General features: G+C 45.1%; 1 protein-coding gene across 6 annotated transcripts in view; it reads right to left on the reverse strand.

Annotated features, from left to right (window-relative positions):
• The window catches only part of DGCR2 (DiGeorge syndrome critical region gene 2), a 1,169,540-nt gene that overhangs the window by 831,609 nt on the left and 318,297 nt on the right, over positions 1 to 19,634 (reverse strand). For all 6 annotated transcript variants that reach the window (XM_069619936.1, XM_069619935.1, XM_069619934.1 and 3 more), the window contains one exon: positions 15,366 to 15,442. In XM_069619936.1, coding sequence (XP_069476037.1) covers positions 15,366 to 15,442 — 77 coding nt within the window. The remainder of the gene's footprint in view (positions 1 to 15,365; positions 15,443 to 19,634) is intronic.

The raw sequence follows: 19,634 nt of genomic DNA on the forward strand, positions 1-19,634 counted from the left end.
ATGACGTCTGAGCTGTTGCCAGACAGGGGTTCCCAAGGAAGGACACAGCCTGTTTGCCCCCCCCACCCCAGGACACCACCTTGAGGTCCTGCATAGGCACGGGTCGCCTTAGCGCCTAAGGATGTTGCCACGTTAGCATGCCCACATCTCCATGGAAACGTGCCGCAGTCCAACAGCCTCATTGGGACCACAGCACTCAACGGCTGGCTGGCCCCTTCCTGAGCACATCTCAATGCTGTCTGTGAATGTGCCTTTGTTCCAGCTGGTCTTCTATCTGGTTTCTTTTCTCCCCTCTGCTTTGCCTCCAGTCCTTTCCTTGATGCCTAGTGCTATCTGAAATCTTCATGCCGGCCCTGCCTGCTCTCCCTTTACTCTCCCCCAGCCTCTTTGCCCTTCCCAGCATTCTCCTGTACTGTTCAGCTTGGCTTCTGGATCGGCTTTCGTCTTGCCTGGATATTCCATTACCAACCTATCTCCAGCAGTGTCACCACCATCTTGCACCATCTCAAACCTCTCCCTCGTAGAAACTGTGTACTATGAAAATAGGACATCAGGTAAAGGAGGTGGGGTAGCTATAATAGCTAAACAGACTTTGAAACTATTCCCTACTAAAATCCTTTGCCCAGGTTGCGAAGTTCTTCACCTAAAACTCACGCCCTCTAACAACCATTGTATCAACCTGATCGTTCTATACAGGCCCCCCTCCTTAACCTCTGACTTCAATGACGATTTATGTCACATTCTGAATAATCTCAAGGGAACTAACACCGGAACTATTCTCTTGGGCGATCTGAATAGATGGCGAGGTAACCTCTGCGATAAAGAGGCTATTAGCCTAGAAAATGACCTAACAAACATCAACTACCACATCGCCAATAAGGGCTCCACTTGCACCTCGGGTAATCAACTTGACTGGATCATTACAAATAATGTTAAACTGACAGTGACCAATACTACTCCATGCATCTGGACAGATCACTTTAAAGTCGAAGCTACATTCCACCTCACAGTCAAAACCGATCACTTTGACAATTCCCCTAAACCAGTTTTAAGCAGAAACCTCAAGAAAATCACTCATGACATTCTTAAAGATGGCCTCATTCATGTCATGAATAACACTGCTGACAATGATTCCTGCCAAAGCATCATCCGCAAATTCAATAATCATTTCCGGGAGATTCTCGACAAATATGCGCCATTTAAAAATAAACAGGTTCGCCCCAACCCCAACCATCAGCAATGGTACACACCGGAATTGAGTACTTTTAAAATAGCTAAAAGGAAACTAGAAAGAATATGGAACAAAACCCCTTCAGAGGAAAATAAAGAAAACTGGAAAAAGTGTGACTTCTTATACAGAGCCAAACTTGCTGAAGTAAAAAAAGAATACTATAACACTCAAGTTACCAGCGCTTCCAACGCCACCGGAAAACTGTTCCAAATCCTTAAATCCTTCGAAAAACCACCCACTCTCTCTTCACCCTTTCAACCAACCCTGTCTGACTGCAAAGCAGTCCAACTGGCTTTCTCAAATAAAATCAAAAAGGCTAGAGATTCCATTATAAATCGCAAAATATCAGATCCGCCACCCGTGCAACCTAAGATGACACATCCGGCTCTAGACATTCCTAAATTCACATTCTTGCCAGTTTCTATTGAAGACATGAACGACACCCTCTCTTCCATAAATTGCACTACCTGCGCCGAAAACATCGTACCTCCCAAACTGATTCTTGATAATACTGAAATCTTCTCCCCTTTTCTTTGCCGTATGACAAATGCTTCCTTCAGGGACCGGAAGGTACCGACAGAAATCAAAACAGTCACAGTCACCCCCCTAGTCAAGAAACCAGGATTAGATCAACAAGACCCTGCCAACCTTAGACCCATTACTAATTGCAACTTTCTTCTGAAGGTCCTTGACAAAATAGCGACCAGGCAACTACAAGATTATGTAGATCATCACAGCTTGCTACACCCCCAACAATCGGGCTTTAGAAGTGCCCACAGCACTGAGTCAGCATTGCTGGACTTACAGACAGAAATGTTGAGCATCCTGGACAGAGGTAAAACAGGGCTGTTAATCCTCTTGGACCTCTCGGCGGCATTCGATTTGTTAGATCACGGAAAGCTCCGAGAGGCCCTAGGCGCAGCTGGTAACTGCTCCCATGATGCAATAGATTGGGTGTCTTCATTTTTAGAAGACAGGAACTCAAAAATCAATTGGGCAGGTCATTCCACCTCACCCAAACCTGTAGATTGCGGCGTCCCCCAGGGAGCCAGTTTCTCACCCTTGCTCTTCAACTTATATATCCGCTGCCTTTGTACTCTTTTATCTCAGCTCGGAATTTTTTTCACCAACTTCGCTGACGATACACAGCTCATTCTAGAGCTGAGCGGAGACCATCACGCAGATAACGAGAAGCTATCGGCTATTTACGACATCATCGAAAACTGGATGATTGCACACTGGATGTGTCTTAATAGCTCCAAAACGGAACTCATGACCTTCGGAAGCGCTAAAGCCTTAAACAATCTTGGTTCGGATTACTCCACATTCACCATAAAAGATTCTACCATTAAGGTATCTAATAAGGTTAAAACACTAGGTATTTACTTACAATCCTCCTTAGGTGCAGAAGCCCAAACCGCTTATTTAAAGCGAAACTGTCAATACTACCAAAGGCTTCTATGTCAGATAAGACCTTTTCTTAATACCAAGAACAGCACCACGATAGGGAGAGCCACCATACTATCCCGCTTAGATTATGGGAACGCGCTAATGCTCGGCGCCAGCAACAACTGCCTTAAACAATGTCAGATTATCCAGAATAATGCTGTTAGGTCCATCACTAATAAATCCAAACGTGAACACATCACCAAGGACAGAAAAGATCTTCATTGGTTGGCTGTAAAGGAACGGATCAAGTTTAAATCACTGATCCTAACCCACCGATGCCTATATGGCACGGCACCTGCATACCTTAAGAATAAATTCAGCTGGTACGAGCCGAGCCGTAGCTTGAGATCTGCAAAACAAGGATTGATCAATCCCAGCCCTCCAGGTAAAGCCACTGGTCTCGGCCGAGCCTTTCCGAACCTGGCGACTTTCCACTGGAACAAACTGCCTTGCAGCCTCAGATTGGAAAACAACCTCCAACGCTTTAGGAAACAATTGAAGACCTTTCTCTTCATATAATTAGACAACCTCCACACCGCTTCTAGTTGCCATCGTTCTGCTTCCTCCCTCTCTATGCTCTCTATGTGTTGTCCCGTTCTTCTTCGTCCTTGTGTCCTTGTCGCGCCCTGATGCTTGCGAGCTTCGGCGCGTTACAAATAAATAAATAAAATAAAATAAAACACAGTTTCTACACCATGTAAATTCTGTAAGGCACGCCCTTACTCACCCAGAGTTGTTGCACGGTCAGGTGGTAAAGGGCACCGTTCTCAATAAGACCTGTTCAGCTGCTACAACCTGGAATCACCTCAGAATGTAAAGTGCTCATCAGGAACACAGATACTATGCGCTCACATGACTTTGTACGTGCAGGCAGGTCCATCAAATGTGGTCCGATGTTGAAAACACTTGTGGAGGGAGCAGCTGCTCCTAGGCAAACCAGAGTCCTCCTCTTAAAGCACTTTGCCTGGGCCCGCAAAGTCAATAGTGTGCTCCAGGTTGTTCTCAGTAGGAATAATGGAAGGCACTGACAGCGGGCAAGGCATAAAGCTGCAGTGGCTGTTAAGGTCATTTGGGCAACCCGAGCGGTACAGGGACCATATGTGGGTGTGCTTACGAAAGCCATGTAGATAAGGCTGTATATGAGTGAATGGTCGTCAACGGGATGGTGGACAAGGATTTTGATGCAGTGGTCATCAATGAGCTCTTGGACGAGGTCATGGAAGACGTAGTCAACTGAGAAGGCTTGGAACGTTTAACACGGTCGGTAGAGGACGAGGAAATCGCCAGAGTCGACATTTAAGCTTGGGGAACTCTTTTGGAGTGGTATGGCTCAAGGATGTGCTCATCATTGAGGGGTTTGTAAACTGCCATTGACGTGGATTTCGTAGATGGACGGTTTGTGCAATGATAAAACTTTATCAAGCATGTCTGATCAGGGTCTGGTAGAGCATAGGTGAAATTACGTTTCTTCACCATTTTCGCATGGAAACTCATCATAGGATCTCAAACTCTTGGAAGAGGAAACTCGCTCTAGGACCTGCTGGGATGAAGTGAAGCACAGCTCCTCACCGAAGCAGAGTCTCCTGTGTGCATCATTGAGAGTCTCAGAGGAAGATTGACAAATTAAGCAGGAAACCAAATTATGGTCTGGGTACACACAAAGGCAACCCCTGTGCCTGTCCTCATAATGAATACGCTTATATTTACAGGTGGAACAAGTCTTGAAAAGGCTCTTTTTGGCCTTGGCGTCTGCCATGGTGAGGTGTAGAAGGAACACTTCATTGGGCTCAACCCTAGAAATACACAGTTGAACTTATGTCCCCTGCAGGGGAGCAGCGAACAAGTACAGGAACTTCTAAACCCCTGAATAGTAAGTACGTATCTGATGGTAAATGTGAAGCTGAGCGATTAAGATTTTTTTTATTTTTTTTTTTATTCAAGTAAAAATAACATTCAAACATATCAGTTCAACAGATTAATACTTAAAAAAATAAATTAAACAATGTTATATCAACTAAACATTACAGTTAAAAACACAATACCCCATATAAAGACAGAAAGACAATTCTAGACCTAATATACATCAAGACATTTTCTCCATATTTTCTCAAAAAGTGTCAATTTCCTTTGTTTCCTGAAAATTACATGTTCCATATGTGCTATAGAGTGCATCTCTGAGATCAAATCAGACGACAATGGCATAGTTTGTGACTTCCAATTGTAAAGTATCATCTTTTTCCCTATTAATGCTCCTCTGAACAAGAATTTATTTTGTGACATTGTAAGTTCATCAAATAAATCATTACTTCCTAAAATCTTTGTCTTAAAGTCCAGATCAATTTCAGTTTCCAAAACACAAACACATGGTACACATATCAGACCAAAATCCCAGAATTCTAGAACAATGTCAGAACATGTGTTCTAGCATACCAACATCGCACAAACATTTCCATCAATCATTAGAACCGGTCATTTCCCTTTTCATCATTCTTTCGGGGCTCCAATAAACCCTGTTCAGTATTTTATCTGTCTTGAAACAAAGTTTGACATTCTCACACATTTCCATCCATTTTTCCCCTGAAATATCATATCCCAAACGTTGGCTCCATTCTTCTCTTAATGTCACATTCTCTTTGTATTTAGAAACCATTTGTTTGTACACTCTACTCACAATTCCCCCTTCCCCCGGTTCTCTCCCAGTAGTAAATATTTCCAGATTCACATCATCCTTCCACCTCACATTTGCAATGCTCTTTTTCAGACGCCTGCAATCAAGTTCGGAATAATTCTCAATATTCCATCTCTCACGAACTTCTGCTCTCGAAATCCATTTTCCATTCTGCCATAAGTCACCAATCCAGCACACTCCAAGCAAAAACCACTCCACCCAAAATAACACCTTTCCTTTTTCTTTACCTGCTGCGTTCATCCATATTGAAGCATTAGGTGAATGTAAAGCATCCAATCCCAAATATTCAAACAGGGATTTCCAACATTTCCTCAAGAACTCAGTAATGAGGTTTCTTCTACTCACAATGTTTGTCGTAGTAAGGACAGCCCTTGGCAAAAGTGGCCCTACAATCCCCACTTCTGTAACAACCCAGTCATTTGGTTCTTCCATTAGAAATGGTACAATAAACTGACATGTAAAAGCTAAATGGTAGGCACGAAAATTAGGCAATCCCAGACCACCTTTCCTCAATGGAAGCTGAAGTTTCCAAAGCTGTAATCTTGGGGGGTTTTTTTTATCCCACATGAACGATTGAACCAGATAGTCTAATTCCTTCCAAAATGAAGATTTAATTTCTAGAGGGAGCATGCTAAGTATGACAATGCATTACTTACCGTAAAAGCATTTGATGGTTGTATCTGCTTAGATTCACATGCTGTGCATAGGTCCGACATCCAGTGGTCACTGCGGAGTATTGCATTTTGTTTTTCGTAGTCGAAAAGGGGACGTCGACAAGGCGTGTCTGTAACACTATCCCTATAGTGACGTGTGTTGTACCCACAATCCCTCACGCGTCGAGGTCCCTCTGTTTGTATTTTTCTGCCCTGAGGGAGCCTTCTAGACGTGAGTGAGTACAGAAAAGAGAGAAATATAGAAAGATGTCTATGTTCCTTCCATCCGAGCGGGGAGGAAGGGTGGGCGCATGTGAATCTAAGCAGATACAACCATCAGAAATGCTTTTACGGTAAGTAATGCATTGTCTTCTGATGTTTGTTAATCTGCTTAGAGTCACATGCTGCGCATAGACTAGCGAGCAGTACCCGGAGTTGGCGGTGGGTTATGAGAAGGAACAGTAGAGAAAAGATGTCTTAATACTGCCTGTCCCACCTGGGAGTCAGATCTAGAGTGTGCATCTAGACAGTAGTGTTTTGTAAAGGTGTGCACAGAACTCCAGGTAGCCGCTTTGCAGATGGACTCAAGGGGAACATTTGCAATGAATGCTATGGAGGCCCCCGTGCCTCGAGTAGAATGTGCTCTTGGCCTAAAGGGCAGTTCTCTCTTAGCAAGAGTATAGCAGAGAGTGATGCATTGGACAATCCATCTAGAAATAGTGGACTTTGAAACTGCATCCCCTTCTCTTCCTGCTGCCACCGTGACGAAGAACTGATTAGTCTTCCTCAGTGATCTGGTTCTTTCCATGTAGAACATGACCGCTCTGCGCACATCTAGTGTGTGCAGAGTCCTTTCTCCCAAATTGGAAGGATTTTGAAAGAACGCTGGTAGTTCTATAGACTGGTTTACATGGAATTTTTAGATGAATTTTGGAGCAAACATTGGGTGAGTGCGTAGAACCACTTTATCTTTGTGAACTGTAACAAAGGGGTCTAGAACAGAAAGAGCCTGTAGTTCACTTACTCTCCTGATGGAGGTGATAGCTATCAGGAAAGCAGTCTTAAGAGTGAGGTCTTTAAGAGTTGCTTTGTGCATGGGTTCAAAAGGTGATCCCATGAGTTTTGTAAGTACCACGTTAAGGTCCAATCCGGGAGCTGGGTCAGCTATCGGGGGGTGTATTCTTTTTACTCCCTCCATGAAGGCCTTTATAACAGGGATCTTCCACCACGACACTTTGAGTTGGGAAGTGGTGTATGCAGAAAGTGCCGCTAGGTGGACTTTAATGGAATTGAACACTAGACCTGAATCTAATAAATGGGTCAGGTATAGAACAATATGTGTGGGAGAGCAGTCAATTGGGTTGATGCTTTTTCCTCTGCACCAGATGACAAATCTCTTCCATTAGCAGTGCCGAGTGTTAGGTTTTCTGGCTTCCCTGAGGATGTCCATGCATCTCTGCGGGAGCTGTAGGTGTCCAAATTCTACGACCTCAGGAGCCAGGCTGCTAAGTTCATGTTCTGGGGGCATGGATGCAGCGTCCTGCCCCTGTCTTGTGACAGCATGTTGTACGGGCAGGGGAGTTTCACTGGGGGAGATAGAGACATCTCCATCAAGTGAGCGAACCATGGCTGTCGGGCCCACATTGGGGCCACCAGTATCATGGTTACTTGTTCCTGGTGCATCTTGTGTACCACCTTGTTGAGAAGGGGAGTCGGGGGGGAAAAGCGTAAACAAATTTCCCTGACCATCGAATCGACAGACCGTTCCCCTTGGATTGGTTTTGGGGGTACCTGGAGGCGTAGCTTTGGCATTGTGAGTTCTCCAGGGTTGCGAACAGGTCTATTTCTGGGAATCCCCATTGCGTGAAGACGTCGAAGACGATGTCTTCGTGCAGTCGCCATTCGTACTCTTCGGGCAGGGGGAAATCTCTGCTGAGTTTGTCTGCCAGCAGATTAAGTTCCCCTGGTACATGTTGTGACAGGAGGAACATATTCTGTTTGAGAGCCCACTTCCATATGTTTTGGGCCAGTTTGGACAGGCCTGGAGAGTGGGTTCCCCCCTGCTTGTTGATGTAATACATGGCTGTGGTGCTGTCTGTAAGGACCATCACTGTCTTGCCTTGTAGGTGTTCCTGGAAGGCTTTTAGCGCCTTGAACACCGCTAGTAGCTCCAGAAGATTGATGTGTTTGGATGCTACGCTCGGAGTCCACTCTCCGTGAGCAGTCTGATGGGATAGGTGAGCCCCCCATCCTGTGAGGGATGCGTCTGTGGTTAGAGTGGCTTCCGCCGCGGGTGTGGCAAAGGGTTTCCCTTTTTCTAGGTTTTCTTTTGTCCATCACCGTAGCGAGAGAACTAAGGCCTGCGAGACCACTACTAGATCGTCCCATAGTCCACTGGCCTGACACCACTGGCTGTTGAGCCACTCTTGCATAGGGCGCAGGCGCGCGTGAGGTACCAAATAAATACACGACGCCATCATGCCTAGCAAGCGCATTGCTTTGCGTACCGTCACCTCTCGACCGGACACATATTGAGGGATCTGAAACAACATGTTTTGAACCCTCTCTTTGGAGGGGAAGACGAGGCCGTCCTTTGTTTGAATTAGAGCCCCTAGGAATTGTTTGATTTGGCTGGGGTCTAGGCTGGACTTCTTTTCGTTGATGGAGAAGCCCAACTGGAACAAAAGGTCTAGTCTTTTGGGTATTGGAGAAGCATGTTTCGTAAGAATACCCTGTTATGAGCCAGTCGTCGAGGTAAGGGTAAACTGGGATGGACAACCTGCGCAGGTGGGCCGCTGCCACTGCCAGTACCTTCGTGAATACCCTCGGTGCTGATGCTATGCCGAAGGGTAGCACTCTGAACTGGTAGTGTTTGCCCTCTATCATGAACCGGAGGTATTTTCTGTGCGCTGGCAACATTAAAATATGAAAGTATGCATCTTTCATGTCCAATGTTGTCATGTAATCTCCCTGTGATAGCAGTGGGATTACTTCCTGTAGGGTCACCATACGAAACTTTTGGGGTTTGATAAACTTGTTCGCTGGGCGCAGATCTAATACAGGGCGCATGGTTAGATCCTTTTTGGGTACAAGGAAGTACACTGAAAAAATACCTTCCGTTACCTGAGATAGAGGCACGACCTCTATGGCTCCCTTTTCCAGCAGTTGCTGTACTTCTTGTAGAAGGATGGCAAGATGTTCAGGTGACATGCGTCGTCCGCTCGGGGGTTTGTATGTTGGGGAACTGTTGAATTCGATGCAGTATCCGTGGGCTACGGTGGAAAGTACCCAGCGGTCTGACGTTATACCCTCCCATGCTGGAAGAAAGGATGTTATCCGGCCCCCGACCAGTGTTGCATGGGAGGGGACGCGAATCTTCGCGTCACTTGGTGTTGTTATGGGCTTGGGAACCTCTGGGGGTGGACCCTCGCCCTCTTCCTTTGCCCCGACGCTGTCCTCTTTGACTGTACTGGCCACTACTGGTCTGGAAATTGGTGGCAGGGTACTGTTGCTGCTGGTTTTGTTGTTGGCGTTGGCCACGAAAAAAGCGTTTATTGCCATATCCGCGCCTGGTAGCGGGCTTAGAGATTTGGTCAAGAGTTTTGATTGTATCGAACTCTTTTTTAGCCATCTCCAGAGCCTCATCCACCGCCTTCCCGAAGAGGTTGGAGTCTTCAACAGGTTTATTTATTAAAGACGCCTGTGTCTCCGGTTTGAACCCTGAGTTGCGCAGCCATACGTGACGTTTTAGGACTATTCCCTGAACTAGGGAACGTCCCGCAGTTTCTGCCGCATCTAGAGAGCTCTTCACAATACTCTGGTTGACCTGGGTTCCGTTGCCAATAGTTGAAAGCAGGCGTGTACGTAATGGTTCCGGCGCTTCTTCGGCGTCTTTAGCGCAGTTTGGCCCACTGCGCGTCTGCATAGCTAGCGAGCAAAGAATTGTTGTTGGCAATTCTTGCCGAAAAGGCGGCCGAGGATGTAATTCTTTTAGCAAGGGCATATAACCGCTTGCCCTCCTTGTCAGGTGGTGCCTCACTGGTGGAAAGTGGTACCCCTGCCCTCTTTCTTGTGTTGGTTACTACCAGGGAATCCGGAATGGAATGTCCCCTGATGTACAGCGGGTCTGAGGGTGAAGGAGTGAAAAGTTTTTCAATTCTAGGATTGACCCCTCCGATTAGTGCGGGTGTGGACAGCGAAGGGATGATTCTTCTCCTCACCGAAGCGAGGAGGTGAATTGTCTGACTGACTGGGGGTTTCTCCTTAATTACCCTTTCTACAAAGTCTAATTCAGGAGCGAGCTCCCCAGTGTCTAGTTCGAAGTGTGCTGCTGCTTTGCGCAATAGGGCATTAAATGTGGGTTGATCGTCAATGGGAGACGTATTTCTAACCGGTGAAATGTCAGGAGGATTTAGGTTCAGGACATCAGTGTCGGAATATATTGATGGTGATTGCCAGGGGTGAGAAGGTCCTTCTTCTGGATTTTCTCCGAAGCCTTCTCCTACCGAGTCTGGGCTGTCCTCCAGACCTTCCTCCTGGTTCCGTCCGTCTTCCTCGTCCATAAAATCATCCTCTTCCTCAAAATAATGTTCTTCCCCAGTGAGGTCATACACACTGTGGAAGTCTGAGGCTGTGTCCTGGTGGGGATTGACTAATCTTGGAATTTTGGCCCTGGGGTCCTCCTGAGGCTCTTCTCTTATTCTCTTTGGAGTGGGAGGGTTTTGGGCATTCATAAACCCCTCCATCCTTTCCATGCAGAGATGGAGCCTTTCCATGGTTTCATGGGGTACCCCTGAGCGGTCTAGCGGGGGAAAATTAGTGTCTTGTAGCTGAACACGGTTCGACCTCTCCCATAATGTCGAGGAAAGTGTCCCGTCGCCTTCCGAAAAGCCTTCAGGTGTGTCTTTCGATTTTTGCGTAGCGCTCGACGTGTCTTTCGGCGTACGCTTGTGGGCGTCGGCTACCACGATCCTCGCCAAGCTCTCGGCAACTCGTTTGTCAGCGGGGAGCTGTGGTTTCGACGTTATGGGTGTCGAACGCTCTACGGCGGCATGCGCTTTCTGCTGATGCGCTCCGGCCGATGATTTGGGGGCGGCGCCCTTATTTGCCGAAAGCCCAGTCGCTGGTCGCGGCTGCGGTTGCGAGAGGGGCTTCGAACCCGAACGGTCCGAGCAGGCCGCCGGTGAAACCTGCGTCTCCTTGGGCGCTGATGCTCTCTTTGCCTTTGGCAAAGAAGAGCCATGGGTTGTGTGCTTATGTGTGGTCTTGTGTGCGTCAGTGTCGCCGGGGTGTTCATCCCCATAAGCAGGGCGTGAGCCGAGCCAGTCGGGGCCGGGGACAGACGACGAAGCGCGTGTGCGCTCTCTAGGGGGGTGTACGACTTCCGTAGCGGAGGTCGTGGTATCACGTTCCTCGTCACTGTCGGAGGTAGCGACGGTGGGTGGAGCGTAGGCCGCCCACCTTTTGACCCTACGGTCTTTTAGAGTCTTCGGCTTAAGAAGCCGACAAGCCGTGCAACCTTCCTCCTTGTGATCGAGGGGCAAGCAGCGGTTACACCGTGAATGCTTGTCCTTCCAAGTAAACTTGCCCTTGCAAAGCGGGCAAAACCTAAAGGGTGTCCTCTCCATAGCTGAGGCAATAAAACGTGATAACCACCCCAAGGGAAAGGAAGGGGAAAAGGAAAGGCATTCTCAGAAAAGAATTAGAGATGTCCCACGACCCCACTCTCCCTACTGTATTTGGCCTGCGAGGCCAGGCCACGTGTTCGGCAACGCCGAAGGATCTCCTCCGCTCGTCCCCTCCGTCGAAGTCTTGCTCGGCGGAGAAGCTTCACAACAGCGTCGAGGGGAGGATCGATATGTTCTATATTAATATATGAAAACGAACAAAGGTCGAGGAGATGAAATCGGCAATGTCTCTCGAGGAGCTCCGCGTAAAGGCGACCAGTATCTGGGCGGAAAAAAACAATCTGAGGGACCTCGACGCGTGAGGGATTGTGGGTACAACACACGTCACTATAGGGATAGTGTTACAGACACGCCTTGTCGACGTCCCCTTTTCGACTACGAAAAACAAAATGCAATATTCCGCAGTGACCACTGGATGTCGGACCTATGCACAGCATGTGACTCTAAGCAGATTAACAAACTTCAGAAATAATTATTAGCAGTCATTTTTAAAGCATTTGTTTTACCCCATAATGATAATCCAAGCACACTTTAAGATCTGTACATACCTCATTCATGTTCTCTTCAACCATGTCCTCTACTTGTGGAGTCAACCACACACCAAGATACTTAATTCTCCTCTCGGACCATCGGAGACCCCACGATGAAACAAACGATCTATCACAAGTGAATGTCAACGGCATCCCTTCAGACTTGGAACAGTTGATCTTGTAGCCCGCCACTTTTTAAAAATTACTCAATATTTCCATCAGTATAGGTAAGGAACTATTTAGATCTTTTAACATCAACAAAAGATAGTCTGCATAAAACCAGATCTTTTGTTCTGCCCCTTGAATTCCAGTTCCACTTAAGTCTTGACTCTGTCGCCAATGGTTCAATCGCTAAAACAAAAAGCAAAAGGTGACAAGGGACAACCAGTCTCTAAAGTAAAGGAGCCAGATCGTAGACCATTAGTCTTTATATCAGCCGTTCAACAGGCATACCGATGACACAAAACTCTCTGAAGTTCATTCTCTTTAAGACAGAGAAAAGAAAGTTTCAATTTACTCTGTCAAATGCCTTTTCTGCATCAAGCGAAAAGACAGTTGCATCCTCAGTCGAGGATTGAGCTTTGCACATTGTTAGCAATAGTTTCCGTACATTACTTGAAGTCTTGCGATTTTTAATGAAACCTGATTGGTTCTCATGTACTAGATTTTCCATCAGGTGAGCAATTCTTAATGCTAAGACCTTTGCCAGAATTTTATTATCAGTATTGATTAGACTAATCGGGCGATAATTTGCCGGAAAATTACTATCCTTTCCTTTTTTTTTTTAAACAGACTGTCGCATGGATAGTGGAAGACGGTAAAAGACCTTCATCTCTTGATGTAATGTATGTATGTATGTATGTATCCTTCAACATGTCTAGCACAGAATCAGGTAAAATCTTGTACAATTCCACCGTTAATCCATCTGGACCCGGTATCTTCCCAGTATTTAAGTTTTGGATCGATAATTTGATTTTGTCTAAAGTTATTGGTTTTGCAAGTTTTTTTTTATCTTCATCAGGTATTTGTTGGGATCTATAAGGACTCAAAAAAGGACTCACCATGACCTGTGACCTCCGACTCATTCTGATATAATTGTGAATAGAAATTTCTAAAAACATTTATTTCCACAGGATTAAATGTAGTATGACCATCTGAGCCACAAATCCATGTAATAGCCATCTCAGAACGTTGTTAACGAAGTCTGTAGGACAGCCAGCAATCGCTTTTTCACCTTGTTCAAAGTAGGAGCATTTGAGTCTGAATAACTGCTTTTCAGCCCTTTCATTAATAATTTTGTTAATTTCTCTTTTTTTAAAATCACATAATTCTCTTCATACCTGAATTTGCTGGATCACCCACCAAAATATTAGTCACCTCTTTAATGGTTTTTCCAAATTCAAAGTCAACAATTCCATCTTTTGCCTCATTCCACTTGATAGATCCAAGACAAGTCCTTCCATTGTGCATTTAAATGCTTCCCAAATTACCTTAATAATCAAATCTCCCGTCAGATTTTCCTTCACAAAATGGTCAGCTTCAGATCTAATTTTATCAACTAATTCTTCATCTTGTAAGATTGAGGTGTTCATCCGCCAAGTGAAAGACTTACAGATTTCAAAATCAAGTTTCACTCTGAAGGAGTCAGGGGCATGATCTGTAAGTACTATATTTCCAATTTCCCTGCCTCAGAATTTTCAGTAATTTTACCACTTGTGAGAAACATATCACTGGACTATTGCAACACCTTATATTCTGGAAAATAAGGCGGTTACAGATAAACTCCAAAGACTAAAAAAAAGTGCTCTTAGAGCAGCTCTGATCATCCCACGCAGAGAGCATTTCACCAAACACCGGACTGAGGCCCACTGGCTCAAAATCAAGGACAGAATCCTCCTTAAAACCATATCCCTCACAGCCAAATGGCTCAACAATCAAGCACCCCCCTACCTAGCTGAAAAAATCAACTGGAGACCCTCTAACCGACTGACTAGACCTGCTAACACCTTCTTACTTGAAGTCCCGAGATTCAAACTTACCACGGCGGGCGGATCCAGCTTCCCAGTTAGAGCTGCACAATCTTGGAACACACTCCCACATGACCTCAGACGCCCTCTACCTTACACTAGATTTAGATCCAATGCCATCAAATGGCTGCACAACAACGATTTGTAACACCTGTTAAGACAATAGTCTTCTGCATTTACCTATTTTGATCCTACATGTACTGCCTCACCTGCATCATCTGTTGTAAGTTACCACTGTTTTTTATTTTTTTTTTGTAATAGCCTGTGTCAGGCTTTGTAACCAAGCTTTGAGTCTGCTTGTACTGTTGCGCCCAGATGCCCACGGGCTTGGAGCGCATTACCAAATAAATAAATAAACAAACAAACAAATGCGTGAATATGTACAATGAGAGTTTGAGTAAAAACTGAACTCTTTCAGGTGCGGATGCGTCAGGCGCCAACAATCCTTTAAATCATTTTCAGATATTAATGACTGAAAAGATCTAAAAAGATGGTCTCTTCTGATGTCAACCCCACCATTGCTTCGATCCAGTTTTGTATCCATTACCAGGTTGAAGTCCCCATCTAAAATAACATTCGGGGAATCCATATCCTGAATCAATTGTGAAACCTCCCTGAAAAAGGAACCAGATTCTTGAAGAAAACAGCGAAGAAATAACTTTGGCGAGGTCTCCAGATTCTTAACGTGCTGTAAAGAATCTGAAGATTTCCTCCATGGGTGGAGCTGAGAGAGGCGCTGCCTATTGCAAAGGAATACGTGACCCAAAACAACACAGAGCAATAAAGTGAAGGCAGTTTCTGGTTTTCTATGAAACTGCTCAACAGTACTGATGATTCCCAGCCTGACAGGTAATATTCCAATTGCATAAGAATCTTTAAAAAAATCCAGTGCTACAGAACAATTCGGTAAAGAAAGGAACCTAGGTAATTTGGCTGGTCTTTGGGTACGGGGGATATTTGTGGTCAACCATATTTCATCTGGTGGCCACTAACCCACCCAATATCATGAAGAATAATTCTTAATGCCCATTCCTAGATTAGTCTCCATGCAAAATAAAGTCAAATGAACACATACTGAGCGGCTGCCATGCAAACTTACCTTTGTATGCAACTTCCCAATGGCCTTCCACAGTAATGTTCCTGCCAGTGATGATAAACTGGTAGCCAACCCAGAACCTTAAATGACAAATGAAAACCACACAAGCTTAGAATAAGCACAGACTGTTAAGAAGATGTGGAAAATGTTATGATCAAAGTGTAAGTCAACTTCGTGGAGTATAGAAAGCAAATATACTCAAAGTATATATTTAATGTATTTCCTTTATTGAGGAATCACTAAACAAATGCAGACGTCTGATTCAATTGCAAACCCCATCACAGCTTGCACTTTGGTGCTCCACAGTGTGCAGGCAATAAAGATTTAACCAAGAGGTGCAATCAGAATAGCAATCTCAGTTCTTTAAATAACATTAGCATCAATGTTATGTTAAGTTAAAGGATATTTATAACGCGCACTATCACAACCGGAGTGGTCCCCTGGCGGATCTGAAAGCTAAGAGTGTAGGACCAGTTAGTAGGGTGTAGCAAGATAGAGGTAGAGCAAGATTTGTGGTTTCCTGTTGGCAGCTTCTGTTCCGTTACCACCGTTCACCGAGAATGGGTGTGGTTTCCAGAACTGTGGGCTCCCATGTACTGTTGTGAGCGACTGTGTGTGGCTTTTTTTGTTGGTGGTGTAGTGAAGGGTTTACGGTGCAGGAGAGTGGTTGCGTTTGTGTATTGTTTGAGGTGTGTGCCAAGAGGTTTCAGCGGATGGGTTAGTGGGGTTCTCGTTCTTTCAGGCATCTGTCTTGGGTGTCTTTGACCTTGCTGTCTGCTGGAGCATTCCTCCGAGGTTCATTTACCAGGTTCTGTGTGAGGCGGTGGCCTATCGCCGGGGCTGTCTAGTGATCCGTGGGAGGGACAATACATGAGGGCCTCCCCCACTCAGGGTTAAGATTGCTAAGGTTATCTGTTTTTTTTATTTTTTGGTCATAAAAAGTGCTCTGCCTAGCATAGTCTCCCTGAGCTCCTAGGGGATGTTCCCCTCCTTATGAATTCTAAGCGTTCCCGGTCATATCTGTTAGTGTTTAATGCTCCGTCTTTAGCCTAGCAAGGGGGTTTGGCTTTGGAGGTACCGGATTAATTCAGGTTCTGTGGCAAAGAGCCAAGTTTTGAGTAGTTTCCTGAATTTTAGGTGGTCCTTTGTATTTCGTATGTCTTTCGGGAGGGTGTTTCAAGTTTGTGCTGCCAGGTGAGAGAAAGAAGATTCCCTAGTTTTTGCCTTGTCTAAGGTTTTGGCTCTAGACGGATGTCAGTGCTTGATCAGACTGTTCTTGTGATTAGGTAAATAGTTATTTTCTTTTGTAGGAATTCTGGTATTTAGCCGTGGATTGCTGCGTGGACCTGTGCATCATGCACATTGTTTTGAACGGGATTCGTTGTTTGATTGGAAGCCAGTGTATCATTTTTAACGCTAGGTTGATAGTTTCTTCAGTAGGTGTTCTGGCATTCCAAGGTAGATGCTGTTGGTGTAGTCAATTCCTGACATGATCAGGGCGATTGTCAGTGCCTTATGAGTGAAGGACAGGAATGGTAGGATTCTTTTCACCAAGTGTAGGAGGAAAAAACGTTCTTGATTATTGTGTTTACTTTTGGTTCTAATGTTAGCAAGTTGTCCATTAGGATTCCAAGGTTTTTGACTATTTACGATGGTGTGGGTGCTGTTCCTAGTTCTGTGGGCCATGGGATATACATGTTTCCTGGTTTTTGGATACAATCACGATTCCTGTCTTGCCGGGGTGAATTTTAGCCTGTTTCTGTTCATCCAGTTGTAGAGTTCTTTAAGACATGCTCCCAGCGTTGTGTTCTCTTCTTGTCTATCTCCAATTTTACAGATGATGCGTGTCGTCTGCGTAGTTGTAGCACGTAAGGTTGTGTTTTTTGATGATCTTGATTAGCAGAGCCAGGTAGATTTTGAAGAACAGTGGGGCTAGGGATGATCCTTGTGGTGCTCCACAGTCGGAGTCCTGTGGGGCTGATTTCAAGGGTTTTATCCAAACAGTTTCTGTTCTATTTGCTGTGAATTATTTTATCCAGAGTACAGCTAAGTCTGTTATTCCTATTTCTTCTATTCTCTTGATGAGGCTATCATGGCTGACTGTCGAACGCCGCAGAGAGGTCGAGTAGTATTAGGGCAGAGTTTGTATCTGCATTTGTCTTTAGGTCATCCCAGATAGGAGGGTGGTTTCTGTTCCTCTCATGGGTCTAAAGTCAACTTGTGCCTGGCCCAGCAACTGGTGTTTTTCTACGTGGTCTTGTGTTAGTTTGTAGATGTAGGTTTCTAGTAGTTTTGCTGGGTATGAGATGTTTGAAATAGGTCAGTAGTTGGAAAGGTCTTTCACGTCTCCTCTTGTGTCTTTGAAGAGTGGTTTGATGTGCGGCGATTTGAATGACTACTTTCCCTGTTGTGAGGGACATGTTAAAGAGATTTCTGTAGTGCTCCAGTGATGCGCGCTGTGTGAAGATGGATTTGTAAATGTCTAGGGTGGTATGGGTCCATGGGGGGAAAATGCTTTATTGCTATGTCTTACCAGCTTGACGAATGTCTCTGCTGGTATTTGTAGGAAGCTTTGGAGTCTATACTGGTGTTCCTTGTTTGGTGGGATTTGTTTTGTGTTTGGGTTGATCGGTCTGCTTTGTATAATTTGATGGATGTCGAAGATTTCTTTGGTTTTCAGTGGTCTGCTAGGTGGTTGCATCGTTTTTGGGAAGGTATCTGGGTGTCGGTACATCCCGACGGGTTCCTCATTTCACTTATGATGTTGAGCACTTTTGGGTGTGGGCGGCTTTGGTGATTCTGCTGGTGTAGGGTTTCTTTTTTGCCTTTTGAATTTCTTTTTTGTAGGATCGGATTTGTTATTGTGTTCTTTGATTGGTTGTATTCTTTCCTTTGATCTTGCGTTGATTAGCTTGCAGTGGATTTTTTTTGGCTTGGTTTTGTCTTTTAATATTGGTCTTGTCTTGTGGTCGTTGCATAGGTTTGCTCGCATGTTGCTCTTACGGTGTGATGGTGTTTCAGTCGCATCTGCGTCGTTGTTGAGTAGGTCTGCTACGTTAAGTATTGGGTTCTTGTTTTCTTCAAGTTCCTCCTATATTTTGTTGTAGTTGAGGAAGGTGTCCTTGTGTTTTTGTGATATATTGGGTGAGGGCGTCGATTTTGTTCATTTTTCTTCTGGGTGTTGGTTCTTTTTTTGCGCGCCTCCGTTTTGTTGTTGGTCCGTCGCGCAACGTTGGTCGAAATGACTTCTTCCGTCGAGTTGTTGTTCGTGGGGGTGTGTTCTGCGATTGTGATTATGTAGTGTGTTTCCATTTGGTTAATTCCTACTCCAGTTTGTCTTTCGTGTGGTCCCGTTCGTTTTCGTGGTATGTTCCTTACTGGTAGGTTGTTTTAAGCGTTTCTTTGCGTTTGGGTTGCCAGTGTTGTGACCCTTTGGGTTTCGTTGGTTTATACGTTTGTTTGCGTTTAGGTTTCTTTTTAGATTGCAGGGGCTGTAACCCACACACAAAGCTTTCCTGATTGGATTGCGACAGTTCTTGGCTTCCTTACGTTTGTGATTATAGGCCCAGTGGTTTAGAGTCGGGTGATATTATGGCTTGGTATGTCGGGTGGTAGTGAGCGAGGGCGGGAAGGCTGTTGGGAAGTAGCATGGGGGGTCCTTGCCTTACCGCTGGATTTAGTAAGGGGAACCCCACGGGGGGTCATATGCTTGATGTCATTCAAGGTTTATTGTTGGGGTTTCTCGTTATCTTTATAAAGGGTTTGTCTAGCTTTAGAAGTAGTCAATGAGACACCTAAATCATGTTTTTAAATTATGTGTTGCCTGGACATTGGGGAGAAGGCCCAAGTTTCAGAGCAAAGTAGTTCTAGAGATAGTGACACTTCAAGAATTGGGTTTCCGAATTAGTTGACCTATGGTTATCAAGCAAAGCCGGGTCTATCCAGTACAATTCAGCTAAATGCCAAATGTGGCTCTTGGGGTCAGTCAGTCTAAATTTGGGGTAAGGCTCTCTGGCACAATCAGGCTGAATGTGAGATGAGGCAATCTGGCACAATCAGGTTATCAAGCAGAAAATCTGGCAACTGTAGGATGAGGCTATATGTCAAAAATCAAGCTAAAAGTGAAATGCTGCTATCTGTCTCAATCAGGGCATCTCGCAAAATTAGGCTTATCTGGCACAGTTAGGCTATCAGGCACAGTCAGGCTGTCAGGCTGTCAGGCTATCAAGCACTACCTAACACAATCTCGCCATCTGGCACAATCACACAATT

This window comes from Ambystoma mexicanum, chromosome 10, assembly GCF_040938575.1.
Source record: "Ambystoma mexicanum isolate Mex_15411 chromosome 10, UKY_AmexF1_1, whole genome shotgun sequence".
Lineage (NCBI taxonomy): Eukaryota > Metazoa > Chordata > Amphibia > Caudata > Ambystomatidae > Ambystoma > Ambystoma mexicanum.